The sequence below is a fragment of the Filicampus tigris genome, chromosome 9, assembly GCF_054856515.1.
Source record: "Filicampus tigris isolate MCC_2025a chromosome 9, RoL_Ftig_1.0, whole genome shotgun sequence".
Classification (NCBI taxonomy): Eukaryota; Metazoa; Chordata; class Actinopteri; order Syngnathiformes; family Syngnathidae; genus Filicampus; species Filicampus tigris.
The window spans coordinates 19188599-19205771 of NC_141225.1; the positions used below are offsets into that span (position 1 = coordinate 19188599).

A 17173-nucleotide genomic window follows, 5' to 3' on the forward strand; every position below is an offset into this window, starting at 1 on the left:
AAAATATATGAAAATGCCACCTAGACTGTTCTGACCATTACACTTTACACATCTGTTCCTCCAAATTAGTAAATGGTAAAAAAAAAATAATAATAATCTGAGTGTGTATGCTGTGGAGAAGTTCTACACTTCAAGAAAATACAAATACAGTAGACGTACAGTACTGGCAAATATCTTTCTGATTTTTGTGATGGATGAAATTGAAGTACTGCACTTAAATTGTGTATCTTTGGAGGTCTGAATCCCACTGCATTTCAATGGAAGAAAAAAAAAACTCACACACATCGCATAAAATGTGCAATTTCTGTGCCCGGGAGAGATTTGCCTGCCTTTTAATTAATGTACGCATATATTTGTCATTTCCCTTATTTGGGAAGACACCCAAAACTTTGATATGCAACTTTTCTGCATCCATCAAACAATCTGATTGGGATTTTCCAAGATGGGTGAGTAGAGAATACTGTCGTGAGTCCATGTTGGGAGGGTTGGGTTTCTTGTGATTAGCTTGGAGCTGATCCCTTGGGAGCAGATGGTGAGTTGTGGCTTACCTCGATTCGTGGACTCTGAGGAGATAGTTTGTACCGAGCAGGACAACACCGATGTCTTGGAAAACCTTAACAAATTCATGAGAAAGGTGAGGGACTTCTTGAGTGTGTAGCTATGACTCAAAGATATTTTGTGACGCTGTCTATTACATGATCAGCGTCTTTTAACATTATAAAGTATTTTGTCACATACTGTAATCATACCAGGTCATACACGTACTGTATATTTGTAGTATGTTTTCATGCATGTGCATTTCAGTGTTTGTAGCCTGGCCTGCTGTCTTTTGTAGACCTCAAAGAAGACCGGGTGGCACGTGGCATCATGCTCCTGCCAGATTTGCGGTTTGCTGTTGTAGTGCTCCTGCTCTGTGTCAACTGTCTGCATGGCTCCGTTCTTTTTGCTGCATCCTCCTATGAGTTCACTGCCTACAGGATGCAGCAATACAGCCTGGCACAACAAAGTCATGGTAAGGTCACGGCGTCACACCGCTAGTGCCTCCAACCTCAGCTCCGTTCCCTCACAGGTTATAGCAATGCATTCAGATGAAAGGGAGCATTTCCGCGGACAAATTTGAGCGTTTGTTCGAGAGTCTTCATTTGAAGCTTAAGAGTCCATGTACTAGCATGCTCTTTGTGTTGACTAGTAAGACAATTCAGCACACTAGTTGAATGACTAGGACAGACTAGTAGAACGACTGTGTCTTAGCTGTAATGTCTTTCACCTGTTGCCATCAACCTTACCGTATTTTTTGGACTATAAGTCACACTTCCTTTCATAGTTTGGTTTGTATTGCGACCAGTGGTGTTACCATGATGCCAGGTGTGGGTGGGCATTAGTCTTACATGGGGGGGGGGGGGCAAAAAAGTGCTACAATGCTCAAGTAGGTCGAAATTCAGCGTAGGGCTACTGCACCTTAAATCGTGTTTTGTTTTCTGCTTAATTGAGATAACTGTTGTTGTGATGTGGGCTAAATAAATAAAAGTTTATTTGATTTAGATTTTCTGTTTTCCATTCATCAGAACTACATCCAGTTTTCTTTGGGTGGGCAGAGTGTGTCCGTCGTTGGGCACTGCCACCCCTGCCCCCCTTCTGGTAACGCCCCTGACTGCGACTATACTCCGCTGCGACTTATATATCAATTTGTACTATTACAGCACTAAAAGGCACAATAACCGACCGGGATTTTATCTTTGGCCACAATGTGACGCAGAATTCTAGTTAAGGTAAATCATTTTAATCTAAAATAGGCAAACTTCCATGGTTAGAAGTTTTGAATCCAACCAGAACTCAACATGATTAGGGAACGGGGAGATTGGGTGTGAGTACGAGCTCTACTGTTCTTCATCTCATTTTTTGGTATAATAAATTACCTGCAGGTAGAATGATGTTTTTTTTCCCTTCTTTATGATGCATTTTTTTGACGAATGCGTTATACTCCAGAGCAATATATAGTCTGGCAAAATGGTGCTAACTTTCCTGTATGTTTAGGTTGCCGAGGCGCCATCGTGGTGGCAGAGGCCCGAGCTGCTGATGAGCCGGTGCTGACCCGCCGCTGTGTCGTCATGAGGGTAGTGGACTTCACCACCAAAACATACACGGAGGCTCAGAGACAAAATGCTGCCGCCATTCTGATTCTGCTGCCCAAAAATATGTCAAGTATTTTACCCGAAGAAATTCAGGTAGCAGTTTTACCTAGTTACACTATTCACAACAATTAGGGATAATTGACCCTCGGGTAAAATTCCTGGATGAACTTAAAATGGACTATAGCCCGCACGGTGAACTGAATTTGACCTTCTCGAAACTTTTGAATGAACATGTCTAGCTGTTCAATGTTTATGTTCTTGCTATGGAATAATGAAACAAATAAAATCAACCGATATATTTTATTGTTCAATTCGAATTTTTATTTGACCGGTTCTCTTGTTGCTCACGTTTTTACATCCTAAAACCAAGAACATGCCTAAAGACTGAGTAACAGTACCTCGCCACTGCGAGGCCTCAAACAGGAGAAGTAGCCACTTATAAAACTGTGTCATCAGTAGGTTGAAACAGAGATACAAAGAGACTGGAAGAGTCACAGAAAGGCAAAAAAGTGGACGACCTTGGAAATTAATGTTCTCAAAGGGATGTGGCCACTGAGTTTTGAGTTTTACAGAGGTCATAAGCAGGTTGCAACAGAGATGCAGAGAAAGATATAGAAGTGGACACCCTTAAAAAAACAAATCCCATTCAGCTCATTGTTAGAAAAGCAAACAGTACTGCACTTATACAACGAACAGTTGGACACAAATATTCAAAAGTTTATATTCAAATCCTGGAATTTCACCCGAAAGCCGAATACTCCAAACCTTTTACGGAGAGTGCATTTTATATTTGTTCTCCTTCTACTTTTGAAATGTGTTCAGTAAAGTGCCATTATTTTGTGTCTTCCAGTCCTTCATGATGAGCGAGAGTCAAGCCTTGATGACGGAGACTCTCATGCCAGTGTATGTGGTCCCTGAGGATGAACAGCTGCTCTACATGTATGAGGAGGTGAAGAAGGCTGCATCTGCACGGACCTCATCTGTATTCATTCGAGGTGACGGACAAATCATAACAGACTGACAATAAAGCCACCGCCCATGACATGACATACGCTTTAATCCGTGACAGTCTTTCGAAGTATGGTAACAGCCACAGCCTTTCAGATCTTAGTGACCAACAATGTCCCCATAAAGGCCATTACAGACGCTACACTGGTTACACTGGAAGTAAGTCTTGGTTATGATTATTTTTTTGAACCCTTTATCCTGTTTTGTATATATTGTATTGTATTGTATATAGTATGAATCTGGACTTGTGTATTTGAGGGAGTGCTTCATGGAGCTGGTGAGGACATACCCACCATTGTGATCACTGCCCACTATGATTCATATGGACTGGCACCAGTGAGTTATCTACAGCAAATTTTTTATAAATATGCTTTCAAAATCAGGCAATGAGACTGAGCAGAAAGAGCAGTAGTAGTAGTACTGTATATGTGGCAACATACACGTCGTAAGAATTACATATGCAGATGTGTGATGACTGTACATGGATCAATAATATTATGCAATGCAAATGTGATCATCCATGTGTGTTCGTATAACGCAGTGGTTGTCCTATGGAGCCGATTCTAATGGAAGCGGTGTCATCATCTTGCTGGAATTGGCGCGCCTCTTCCAGATGCTTTATAGTAGCCCAAGCACCAGACCACGGTAAGTTGCAATTCAAAACATTTCAGTTGTTCCCAGGAAGGAATGAATGCAACATTTAAGTCTGCTTCCGTTCTCGGTGTTTGTCATTTAGATATCATTTAATGTTCTCCCTGACTGGAGGAGGAAAACAAAATTTCCTCGGTACCAAGAAATGGATTGAAGAGAACCTGGACCATGCTGGTGAGTTTTTGGTGAACTTTGAACCCTCTACTGTGGCCACCAGGAGTGTCGTCACAGAATGTCATTTGGTTTTATTTAAAGTCGATGTTTCTCACCAGAATCAAGCCTCCTTCACGACAATGTGGCATTTGTGCTGTGTTTGGATACATTGGCCAATGGTGATGAGCTGTACATGCACGTGTCCCGTCCACCCAAATCGGACACTCCCATGTATGCATTTATTCAACATATGGATGAGGTAAATTGCAACAACATAATACAAAAATAAATATATAAATACAGTTAAACATAAATGTATTTATAAAGTATTTAATTTTCTTTATTTCAATTAGATATTTTTTTACATTTGGTTTTATTTTCACTTTTATTTATTTTTATTTTGACAGTTTTGGGCCTCCATAAATACTAACCTAATAAAAGAAAGTTTCCCATAAATTTGTTGCTCTGCCAGATATACACATTTTATTTAATACAAAATGTTGTAATTTGAAATTTAAAAAAGTTCATTTGGGATTTAAAAAAAGCACATAAATTAAAAGAGTATAAAGTAATTGTCCTGGTATACAGCCTACATAAGTGGTTAGCGCACCAATTTCTTTTTTTTTTTTATTAGATTTTTTTAATAATATTGCCCAAGGTGAGAAATAATAATAATACCTCCCTTTTACCCAGGTGATTTCCTCCAGATTCCCGTGGATGAAGACAGAACTGGTCCATAAGAAGATCAACCTCGTGGAGTCAACCGTCGCCTGGGAGCACGAGCGCTACAGTCTGCGCAGGATACCAGCATTCACTCTGTCTCACCTGGATGACCCCAAATCCCGGCTACGGGGCTCCTTGCTCGACACTGTGTAGGTTCTCACTTCCTTTTGTCTCCGTTTTGAGCGGCTATATGTGTGTAGTGAGACATTGCATCGGCAAGAACTGGATGACTGGAGTCAATTTGTGTTTGTCAGAGGACTCTCCATGGGAGGCACAGCAGCTTCAGAAAAATAAAGGCAGTTTAGAAGGCAAAAGTGCAACATGTTTAATTCTGATAGTCAAGTCAGAGGAGAGCAGAAACCTCCATAGATTGAAAATATTAATACAATAAGGTTTGAGCTTGAGCAGGCTCCAGCTCACATATGAGATGTTATTATAATTACCATAAAATGTCTTATATTCTTGATTTTTCAAATGTGTCCTAACAGTTCCCAAGTGGATTTCCGGAAAATTAAGCGGAATGGTATCATCATAGCAGAAGCGCTGGCACGGTACATGTACCATTTATTAGACGAGGTGAGCAAAAATATATTAGCCAAAGGTGTGGAAAGCTTTTTGAGTATTTATTTGATATCCATCTTAAGCTCCATGTATTTACTACTACCAGTTTCTGCACACTAGTAGGACAGCTGGCATCGTAGTAGGACAACTACATGTTACTAGTTGAGCAAAACTACTAGTGGTCATTTTGGTGCTACTAGTGTGTGACACTGACACATGCCCAAGTTGGGACTAGTAGTGTTACTTGTGCAGCACAATAGTTTACTAGTAAGGTTTAATTGCATGCACGTTCTAGTCGGCCAAAATTGACAAATAAATTACTAGTAATACACAGTCATTCTACTATAGTATAAAAGAGTGAATTGCATTACTGGTGACAAAGAACGTACTAGTTCATGGATCTTAAACTGGTTATTAATTAAACAACAGGTTTACTTATCACCCATTGTCCAGTGGTTATACAAACAAATAATCACATCACACACTACAGCCCATATCTTGTCTGTCTTATTTTAAGAGTTCGCCCCAAGATGTTCATCTCTTCAAAGGCTGGTTGGTAAGCGTCTCATTGAAAATATAAATGAATTGCTGGCCTCTAGTGTTCAAGCACCGACAATACATGTATATATATATATATTTTTTTTTTACAAGGACAACTTACTTTTTAGTGCTTGACTGCTCTACAGCATTTGCATCATTTTAATTTTGTGACTGCAGGACTTCCATGACAGTCGAATATCCAGTCTCATGTCCTTCCTGACTTCAGTCCCTCGTGCCACGCAGCTGATGGATAAAGAGCCTGCTCACATCCTGCTCCTCAACTCGCTGGAGCATGAATTCAAACAATACTTACAGCAAGTCCACAGGCACACGTTTAGACAGGACAAGAGGTAACATTAGTGTAAAAACAATCTCTTGAGTGCTCACCTGCGCTGAAACTTGCATTTTGACTCACAAAATGCAACATTTGCCACACAGGGACCCTGATATTACCTTTTTTGATCAAATGAGCCAGCCAGTAGTGATGTACAGGTACATGTGCATTTTTTTTTTTTTTTGTTTAAAAAAAAAAAAAAGCAAACAACGGTTACTTGCTTCTTACAGAGTGAAACCTGCTGCTTTCGATCTGTTCCTGGGTGGCTGCATCACGGCGTATTTGGGCATTGTGTACTATGCAATACAGGTATGTTCACATTTTTGTTAAATAGTCATATGACCTGTATGTAAACACATTGCTTAATACTCTCACTGGCCACAACATTAGGTACCACATAATTGAATAAGATTCAATACAAAAACTGTACTAAGGATTTTGCCAATACAAGTATCTACAGTACTTTTTATTGCTTAATACTTAGTGTTAACAATTCCAATAAAATGTGAACATTATTATCTTCATAGATTTAATTTTTGATACAGCTCTATTTGAGCTAATGATATGCGTTTTGGATGTATATGTAGCCTTGTATTTTGTTTCTCTTTTCTCTTGCAGAACTTTGACTATGTCTACACAAAACTAAAGGCAGCAGTCAAACCCAAGCACCACTAAAAAGACCCAGAATGCTCGGGAATCAGTTTTGATTTGACTTTACTGAAATGTTTCCACCCTCATTTATGGAAAAGACACTTTTTGGTTATCGTTTTAACTGCTACACACTCCGCTGTACGAATCAATGAAGCAAATAAAGTGAGGGTACACGCCTGTTATTTCACTACATTCAAAATAAAAAATGCCTAATCCACATCTACTTTTATGATTCTGTTGGAGTGGGTTTGATTAAGATTCTGGTGTATGGCAAACAACACTTGGACATTGTAGAGAATTGAGGAACCACTTCCTGTCACACATAACTCAGCGGCAGTAGTGCCGACATAAATCCCCAAGGAGGCTTTGCGAAAGATTGATGCGTGCTGAGAGAAGATAAAAGTGACCACGGATGGAGGGAAGATTCTCAGAGTTTCCACTAGCCTCTTTCTCTTGTGCAGACATAATTATGTAGTTAGTTACTAGAAGGCATTTAAACAGCCATGTGCAATTTTGTGTTTGTGTTTCAAGGTTGTTAGGTCATGGTTGTCGCCCCTGGATGTGAGTTTTATAGCATTTGTTGTTGTTGTTTTTTTAAAGAAATTTAATAGGTATGTTTTTAGGCAGCACACAAAACCTTTCTGAAGAGATTTTTGAGCTATGATCCATCACCCAATATCTACATTGAATAAAACTATTTGCACAATTGATCAATTGACATTTGGTTGCAAAGGGCGGGCCCTTCCTCCTGTTACTTAAAAGCATATGGCAGATTCTTTATAAAATTCTGGGGCTGGCCTGGCACTAGTTATATGAACTTAGCAAGAAACGAGATCCAAATGCAACCATGAAACCCGCACGAGACTGGAAAAAAAAAAAAAAAACATCTATAATGAGAGGTAGCAGAAAGCAAGTGAAGGGTGACAATGTTTTCTTGGGTAAAGAAAGATCTCTTCACAGTATGAGCAGAAGACAAGAAATTAAAAGGTAGGTGTATCATGGTCAAAATCTCCCATCAAGAAATGCCTTCAGGAATGAAAATATGTACAGAGAGGACATTCACCTAACATTCCAACAGCCCGTAACTGATGGGAGCACTAGAAAATAACCTGGTGATTATCATTGATGATGCTGACAAGTAACAAGAGGAATTGTGGGGTGTGCTAAGGCTAAGGATGACTGTGAACGTACTGTGAAAGCAACTCTATGAAGGCAAAGAAGATGCTCAGCAAAATGGGAACTCAATTAGCACTTTAGGTTGTAATGTTTTACATTCATAAAACCAAAATTCAAAAGTATATGGATGCTCCACTCACTGGCCACGTTAGGTACACAAGGATAATCCATCGATATCCAATATGAGCTCTTTAAAATCCTTTTTTTTCCCAAAATTACCATGTTCAGCTCAGCTATAATTTTGAGTCATTTTATTGTGCCTAATGATTATACTTACTAAATGAGCATAAAAAAAAACTTTTTTTTTTCCACCTTGATGAGGCATTTGTATTCTCAAAAAATGCACACATCCAGCTTCAGTTTGGATTCTTATTAGTAAAACAAATGCCACAATATTGAAAACGACGTAATTATTACTAAGTTGTTGTTGTAATTAATTCTATTGAAATAATTATTTTTTCTTTTTACAAAAAAATATTTTCACCTCTAGTATCTATATGGCATAAATATGGTGGACTACATCTCCCATGATTCAGTGCGTGTGGACAAGGCGGATTCGCAACATGTCTTGAAACTTTATTTTTTCCTCCCCTCTCTCTGACTTGGAGTTGTGTGGCACAGCAAGTCGATCCCGGTTCGTTTCTCATGGTTCGGTAGGGGAAAAGTTTTTATTATGTCTATTTAAAGCATGTAAATACGCTGGAATTGTCGCTGGCTACTTGCACGAATTTTAATGCTATTTTGCCTCCGTTAAGTTCGGCACGTTGCCTCCAACTTATGCGCACTCAAATAACGTCGGTGTGACTAGCTGGGCTGAGAAGTCGTACATGTACTTTACACAGTATATCGCTTAATTTTTCCTATTTTAATAATGATAATAATTTAAAAAATCAATTATCGTGATGACGTAAACGTTATTGTGCACGTCCAGTTATTTCTCACAAGCTTTCGTTGTGACTCCATCAGCATGTTTTTGTTTATTGTCACTGTCACAATCGATGGGAATGTAGATGTTGATCTTTCTCACACCAACAAACTTACAAAGAAGGGGACAAATCAATGTCAATGATTTACCAGAGCGAATGACAATGACACTAATGGCTGTAGAAATAACATTCAGCAGCAAGATGAATATTCGAGTGTTTTCTGTGCAAAATAAAAGCAGCTAATGCAAAGATATCGTTATGCGCGTTCATTTCAAGGGTATCATAAAGCAATGTTTGACATATGACTACTTTTGTGTGATTTAATCATTCTTTGGCAGAACTTTTTTGTTTACTGGGTGAACAATGGTGTTGAGAAAATCGTATTATAGTGAACAATGAATAATAAATGAAACCTTAAAATGATAACTCGGTGTTCAGTTCTGCTAAATGCTTTCAAAACAGTTCCACAATCCACATAGTACATAGGCCAGCAAAATATAGTGAAAACACAATGGCATGCATACCATGGGAATAATTGTCAATGTCATTCACTATACTCATTCGTATAAACTGCTTGGCGTATAAACTTATAATGTATAAACTTGCTTTGTCATGTGTCTCAGCGACCAAATGACATATTATTCGCATGGACAGATTTTGTGTTTGCATGCTTCTGTTACAGAAAGAACGACCCACAAAAGTCACTGAAATAACTTGAAACGTTATCACAAATTTTTGAAACAAAACTTTATATTTTGTTGCACAACCTTTTGAGACAATTACGGCAATCAAACTACTTCTCTAACTGTCATTGAGCCATTCAGTCAACCTATCTCAGGTTTGAAGGTGCCTTTTCGAGACTTCTTATACCAGCTACTAACATTGACTTTTAATAAGATTTGGATCCGGGCTCTTCAAAGCAGTCCATCGTTTTGTTGTTCGCCGTTCTTGGGGGTTATTAGCTGCAATTGAGACCAAGCTTTCCTACACTAGGCAGCATATTTCTCTTCAGAATGCCTTGAACGTGTCAAGATTTCATTATACCCTGCACAGATTCAAGACCCCATGGGGTGGATTTAGCTAAGCAGCCCCAGAACATAACCAAGCCTCCTCCATCTTTTACAGTATACATCATCTTTTTTTTCTTTTCTTCGTAGGCTTATAATTTATGCTTCTGTGAGCATAGACCTAATGTAACTTGCTCCAGTTTTGTCTTAACTATCCAAAGGACATTCTCCCAGAAGTCAGTTAAAAATTATTTCAGTGACCGTTGCTTGTTTTCCTTCCAACAATTTTTGCCCACGTCTGTATGTATGAGATATGAATTTGACGGATGCAAGTAACCCGATGTGACTCGGATATCTACATAATGTGACTGTGCCTGTCCATCCCATCTGAATGTAATGGCAATACAAATGTTAGTTTTTATGATTTAATTCTCATTGTACTTCTGTGTTGTGGCTGCCCAGTTTTGACACCTGTCTTTTGTGCATGTTCACATGCGGGTTGTGCAGGTGCTCAGCACATATCAGATGCGGGTTGGAAATTTGATATAAGCACTAATTGTAATTACTGAGACCTATAAAAAAAATGGCCATAGTCACACAGTTTGTCCCCTATAGCTTTCCTTTTTTTCTGTTTGTCTTGCTTCTTGCCTTGTTACGGTAGCTGGAGAGGAACCAGTTTTCAGCGCTAGCTTAATTAATGATGGCTTTATCTTATCACTCGTGTTGCTTGAGGAAAATCCATACGGAGTGTGGTTGAACACAGAATCAGTCAATTCGATGGGTATTTACTAGTAAGGGGAATTGGAGAGCACTGTCTTACCTTTTATCTGATGTGCATTCTAATCCACAGTTAATTCCCTCTGTATCAGTGTTAGGAAATATGCATGCAAAAAGCAGACGTGCATCTGTGTGTCTTTTCTTCAGTATTTTTTCAAGGTTTTAAATTGGCCAAAAGCAGTCAGTTTACTTCCAGCTTGGCTTTGTTTTGCTTGACGAAGCAGAAGGTTTAGTATGCTTTCCTCTGCCTCCTTGGACTGAAACCGCTCTTAAGGCCAAAACCCCCCTTTCTGTCTCTACTTCTCACATACAAATGACTTAAGTTGAACTTTTATGTTTTAAATTGAGTGGGAAAGTCTACCTTAAGGGTAAATGGGAGTAGATTTGTTGTTTAAATCTCAAACATTCCTTTTAAGTTTACATCTTTGTGCTGTGAAATCATGGTATCAATAAAGATTGTGCGGGACGCTGTTGGGAATGTAACAGAGGCTTTGTGCTGACAAATATAGTACATACACTACATGGCGACACAGTTTGCAAAAATGAATGTGAACCCTTGTTGTTTAATGTACTGTAGTTAATAACTAGACATTTGCATTTTTGGGAGAAATTGCATCTGAAATTTGGATGCACGTGGAATGATGTGAAATCATATTGAGTGATACGGAATGATATTAAATGATGTTGAATGGGAATTAATGGGGATTTTTTTTTTTTTGTGGGACCGTTGGGACAAATGTGCTGAATGTTTTGAATTTCAAAAGACATGTGAATCTCTTTTTTTGAATTTGGTATTGGGAATGAATATGGATTTTTTTTTTTTGTGGTTTTTTTTTCTTGTTGCATTTTTGTTCAAAGTGAATTTTTGGCAAGTTTTAAAATTGTTCCCAAGGTGAATTGAATGAGCTGAATGTTTTGAATTTATAATGAAAACTATGTGAATCTGTTGAATGTGCCATTGGGAATGACTGGAGATTTTTTTGGTTGAAAATGTTGAATTTTGAAAAAATAAAAAGTGAATTTTTGGAATGAGTAAAAATAATAGCCTGTATAGTGTGAATTTCTGTTATATGTTGAAACTGGAATGATGTAGTAAATCAGATAAGTTATGTCAAAGTCAAGCATGAAGCATGTCAAAATAATGTGTGGAAGAAAAATAGGAATAAAGTATGTCACAATAATGTAGCCCTCACGTTAAATCTCTCTCTCTTATGACAGACTGACAACTGGACCGGAGAGAAACAAAGAGGATTCCCTTGAGAACAATTCCATGATCTATTGAGTGTCAAGCCAAGGATTTGTCCAGTGAACAGCACAAGTCATGTACCAGGTTGTACCCGGGGGAGCTGGAGGCACAATAACAGATGTTATCCCCAAGCAGAAACACAGTAAGGACACTAGACCCTTAGTCGGAGCAGGAGTTCTTGGCCTGGTGCTCGTGATTGCGGCGGTGTCTGCATGGTCTTATTACATCGCTTCACTCCGAAAAGCTGAGCTGCTCAAGACTCAGCTGCTGGATCTAAATAAAGATGGTTACATTATCCGCAACCAGGGAGGAGCTATTGTTTTCAGAATGGATTTTAGGTGAGTAGCTTCTGACTGACTTCGGATTTATGCCACTATTTGAGTTGAAGTGAATTTTACTGATGTTGCATGGGTATCTTCAAGATGCAAATTACAAGACTTCAGAAACCGTGTTAATGAAATGTATTCGGCATTAATGAAAAAAAAAAAGCTCTTTTTTGACATATGTATACCCCTTTAAAAATTTTTTTTTAAACAAGTTCCAAAATGAATTTACACTCTGAAGAAGGCGAAAGATGTTCGCCGAAACATGTCAGGTAAATGAGAACCTAAAAACCTGTCTGAGGTAAAAGAACCAACAATTTAAATTTTCAAAATGATTGTCCATCTGTTTGGCCAATTGTGAGCGTACATGTTTTTTTCATACTGTTCCAAAAGATCTTTTAACTTCAGCTTTATTTATATGTATGTATATATATATGTATATGTGTATATATGTATATGTGTATGTATGTATGTATGTATGTATGGATACATGCATACATACAGTATGCATGTGGATGGGTTGGTCTACTTTACACTCAACTGCACTTCTTTTGGTTGCAGCCAAGTTGTGCTCTGTTTTTTCTCAACCGCGCCGAGACACAGTTCATCTCAATCGACGTCGCGAATCGATCAATCAATTTCAATGCCCGCTCTTTGTTGGGATTGTGTGGAGCGCTCATGTCATTGTTGAGGAACTCCCGAACACGCTGCTCTGTATAAACCTCAAATGTGTTTACATGTTGGCAGGTCAGGGACATTGGATTTGGATTCTTGCACCAAAGAAGGAGAGCTTCTTAGCTGTGGACGCACTACTGATAGAAGCCTCAACTTTTTCATTGAGACAGTGCGGCCCAAGGACACGGTACAGTGCTACCGCGTGCGTTGGGAGGAGCTGGTTCCCGACATTTCTGTCGCGCACGCAATGACATACAAGTTTGCCCACTGGTATGGTGGTGCAGTGTCAGCTATTCAGCACTGGCCTATTTCCATCTCGGGACAACAGTCTCCCAAACCCTTTGTTACAAGCGACATCTACTCCAATCGCAACGAATTTGGAGGAATCTTGGAGAGCTATTGGCTTTCATCTAATGCTACGGCCATCAAAATTAATAATTCCGTACCGTTCCACTTGGGCTGGAATGACACGGAGAAGACCATGTATTTCCAGGCACGGTACAATGACAGTCCCTTCAAGCCAAACCCAGGGGAGGCACCATGTGCTGAACTTAGCTACAGAGTATGTGTCGGCTCTGACGTGACGTCCATCCACAAGTACATGGTTCGTCGATATTTCAACAAACCAAACAAAGTTCCTGCCCAAGCCATGTTTCAGCACCCTGTCTGGTCCACATGGGCACTTCATAAGACGGACATTAATCAAGAAAAACTTCTGACGTATGCCGCCAACATCCGGAAATATAACTTTAACTGCAGCCACCTGGAGCTGGATGATCGCTACACACCCCGCTACGGAGAATTTGAGTTTGACCCAATCAAGTTCCCCAATGCCTCAACCATGTTCCAAAAGCTCAAATCCGACGGATTTCTTGTGTCCCTCTGGATTCACCCTTTTGTGAACTACGAGTCTGAGAATTTCCACACTTGTGCGGAGAGGGGCCTGTTTGTGCGGGAGCCGACGGGCCAGCTGCCAGCCTTGGTCCGCTGGTGGAATGGCATCAGTGGAATTGTGGACTTCACAAACCCAGAGGCTCGTGATTGGTTCGCCTCCCAGCTGCGTTCCCTTCGCTCCAGATATGGGGTGTCTTCTTTCAAGTTTGACGCAGGTGAGACTAACTACTTGCCATGGAAGTTTAGCACCAGAACTCCCATTCGGGATCCAAGTTTTTTCACAAGACGCTACACAGAAATGGCCATTCCCTACAACGACAGAGCGGAGCTACGTAGTGGCTACCAATCTCAGAACATATCGTGCTTCTTCAGACCTATCGATAGGGACTCTGTTTGGGGCTATGAGTTAGGGCTCAAATCTCTTATCCCCACAGTGCTCACCATCAGCATTCTGGGTTATCAGTTCATTCTACCTGACATGATAGGAGGAAACGCCTATCTCAACCGCACCGTTGGAAATCGGGCATTACCAGACCGAGAACTCTACATCCGCTGGCTGGAGCTGTCGGCGTTCATGCCCTCCATGCAGTTTTCTATCCCACCTTGGGCGTATGACAATGAGGTTGTCGCGATCGCTCGCAAATACACGGCTCTCCATCAGAGTATCGTAGCGCCACGGGTCTTGGAGCTGGCTGGTGAGGTGCTGGACACCGGAGACCCAATTATACGGCCCCTGTGGTGGATCGCCACAGGTGACGAGACCGCCTACAAAATAGACTCTCAGTTTCTGATTGGAGACGATCTCATGGTAGCGCCTGTTTTAGAGCCCGGAAAGCAAGAGCGGGATATTTACCTCCCAGCTGGTCGCTGGAAAAGCTATAAAGGGGAGAGGTTTGATATCAAAGAGCCACTGCACCTCACGGACTACCCTGTAGATCTGGATGAAATTGCCTACTTTGTTTGGGTGTAGTGAGAGGGGATTGCAGAGTTTAAGAGCTCGCTGAGAAAATTCTGATATTCTTTGATCATCAGGACTTCAAGTCGCCAGGCTTGGGGTAAAACACTTCTCAATTCAAATTTAAACAGTCCCTCGGAGAGCCGCAAAATCTTACCCAAGCGCCTGAAATCTTTGAGGCAGATATCATGTTTTTCCTGCGCTTATAGCGAAAGACAAGCATTTGTATGTATAATCAGTATATGCCGATATGACTTCAAAAGGAAACATGCTGTGACTGAAGGCAAAACTGTGCGTTGATGCATTAGGAGATGAGAGCAATGGTGTCAGTATGTGTCTGCATTCGATGAGATTACTGTAGCGGTTTTTCTTAGTCGATGGCCAGATACGCATCCGCGCTCAAAATGATTAAACCCTCACTGCATGTTATTTACACCGCTAATGTATCTAATACGTCTCAATTGAGTGTTTATACATTTTTTTAAATGTAGTCTAAAATTGGGGGTTGAATAATTCTGACTGCAAATCTAAATGCACATTTTGCAGAAAGTTTTTGTATTGCGTTGACCTTTATAATATTTTCAAAATAGGTACAATTATAGCACATACAATAACTATGAAAATCTCAAAAGTTAGTTTTGGTTACTAAGCATGTAATACGCTTTCTCAGGTAACTCGTCGCTCAGACTCCGTTTGAAGTGACTGATAAGAGTTTTTTTTCCTTTTTTCCTCTTTTTAATCAAAACCACGATGACCTAATGGAAAATGGTTTTATTTCTCTGAGTGAATGTATGTACGTGTGTACCGTGTATCATTGAATATAGTTTATTTTAGGGTGTTTAATTATCCTACACAAAGCTTGTTTTCCTCTCGCCAAGATCATGCTGAATTTATTAAACAATAGGAACCCTTACCTTGTTTGTCAGCATGGAAAAGTAAGGCCATTTGTGTATTAATCTTTTAATTCATGGGATTGCAGAATTGAAGCTGTGATATCTTGAAGTGGCGTATAATAGGTTGTACTGTTTTTGATTTTTGTATCGCTCTACTTGTATTGTATCGGCTTCCTTCGTCATGCAAAACACAGACCGAACAGCCTTAAATTCCGCATAAACTTTACACCTAATATTTTCCGCACAATGTCTAAAACTTCGCCCCCTTAAATCTTATATTCCATAATTTATAAATATTTATGTTGTGTACTGCATGCAGCGATGTTCAGTTGTGATGTGTATTGCTTCCTGCAAATAATTTCCCCCCTTAAACTTTCGAAGTGAAGTTGGACCATGCTACCTCCACATATGCATATTGTATTATTTTTGTTTTTATTTTATTTTATTTTTTACCCAGTCTGCCTTCTACTCAAGCAGACTGTGGACTTTGACATGTAGCTTACACATTAACCTCTGTGGGATCTGCGTGTACCTCTGACATAGTTCCATGCTAACAGTGCTGCCTATATATAGCAGTTCTCACCCAGTCGCTATTTCTGTCACAAGACACCCTTGCCTTATGACAAGCACTGTCTTGGATTGAACATTGCTTTGCTTATTGCTTTTTGAACGTGGCACGCACTTATTTGTGAGGGATTTGGGCAACTGATAGTGAGGCCATGCAGTTTGTTTTTATTTGGTTTGGATGCAATAAAACTGTATTTTACTCTAGTCTGTCCCGCAAAGTTCATTTTCATTAAATACAGCATATCTTCACATGCAATTCCATGAAAACATTTAACTCGATGGTTAGCATTTTCATAATAAGTTACACATTTCAGACTGCAAAGAAAAAGATAAAAGAACAAAATTTCAGGTCAATCAAAAGGCCATGCAATAAATGAACCAATAAAAAACTGGAACATTTATAGGTGTGCAATGTATGAAAAATAATGTGCCTTTCGATATAGTATTGAAAGATTTGCCCTTGAGGGACTTTTCAAACTTTCTGACACCCGACTCATCATAGGGTGGTAATGGCAATGCGATGAAACAATTATACAGGTTCTTTGGAGACGATTGAGATCAATAAATCATCTGATGGTTCATTGTGTGAGGCCAGAGAGTAAAAGTGTATGGCTAGATACTGAGATTAAAAAAAAAATACAGAAGTGGCTCGCTCTTTTGCTTCAAAATGCTTGGACACACATTGCATTTCTTACTGCAGTCTAGTCTTTCATTTGTTTTTAAAATGTATTCCATTGCGCAACATGGAGATACGCTTCAAACCCATTTTACTTGTGTTGCCGATGCCTCGTCTTTCTTCAAATTGATCTTGTCACAAAACGCAGTGTGGGGAGGATCTGCATCCATTGATTAGCTGTCCTTGTCTAGCAGGGATCAATAATATTTGTTGTTTTGCTTTCCGCAATCATTTTTGTTTGTATCTGAGGCTGGAGAGACAATTTATGCCGGAGCCATTGGAGGAAAATTCTCTGTGGAAAGAAC

The 17173-nt window shown here is 39.6% G+C and overlaps 2 protein-coding genes across 2 annotated transcripts; both read left to right on the forward strand.

Annotated features, from left to right (window-relative positions):
* The first annotated feature begins 531 nt into the window (after window positions 1-531).
* On the forward strand, window positions 532-6976 carry LOC147142428 (BOS complex subunit ncln). Its single transcript, XM_086040761.1, has 16 exons — window positions 532-634; window positions 836-1012; window positions 2035-2225; window positions 2983-3127; window positions 3202-3299; window positions 3399-3476; window positions 3682-3785; window positions 3877-3965; window positions 4064-4203; window positions 4638-4816; window positions 5156-5243; window positions 5746-5784; window positions 5946-6118; window positions 6207-6260; window positions 6333-6411; window positions 6721-6976. The coding sequence occupies exons 2-16, from the start codon at window positions 868-870 to the stop codon at window positions 6775-6777; spliced, it is 1659 nt and encodes a 552-aa protein (XP_085896887.1). The 5' UTR covers window positions 532-634; window positions 836-867; the 3' UTR covers window positions 6778-6976.
* Window positions 6977-8473: 1497 nt separating this feature from the next.
* On the forward strand, window positions 8474-16396 carry myorg (myogenesis regulating glycosidase). The gene is made up of 3 exons (XM_086041888.1): window positions 8474-8582; window positions 11858-12223; window positions 12956-16396. The coding sequence occupies exons 2-3, from the start codon at window positions 11961-11963 to the stop codon at window positions 14745-14747; spliced, it is 2055 nt and encodes a 684-aa protein (XP_085898014.1). The 5' UTR covers window positions 8474-8582; window positions 11858-11960; the 3' UTR covers window positions 14748-16396.
* The last annotated feature ends 777 nt before the right edge of the window (window positions 16397-17173 follow it).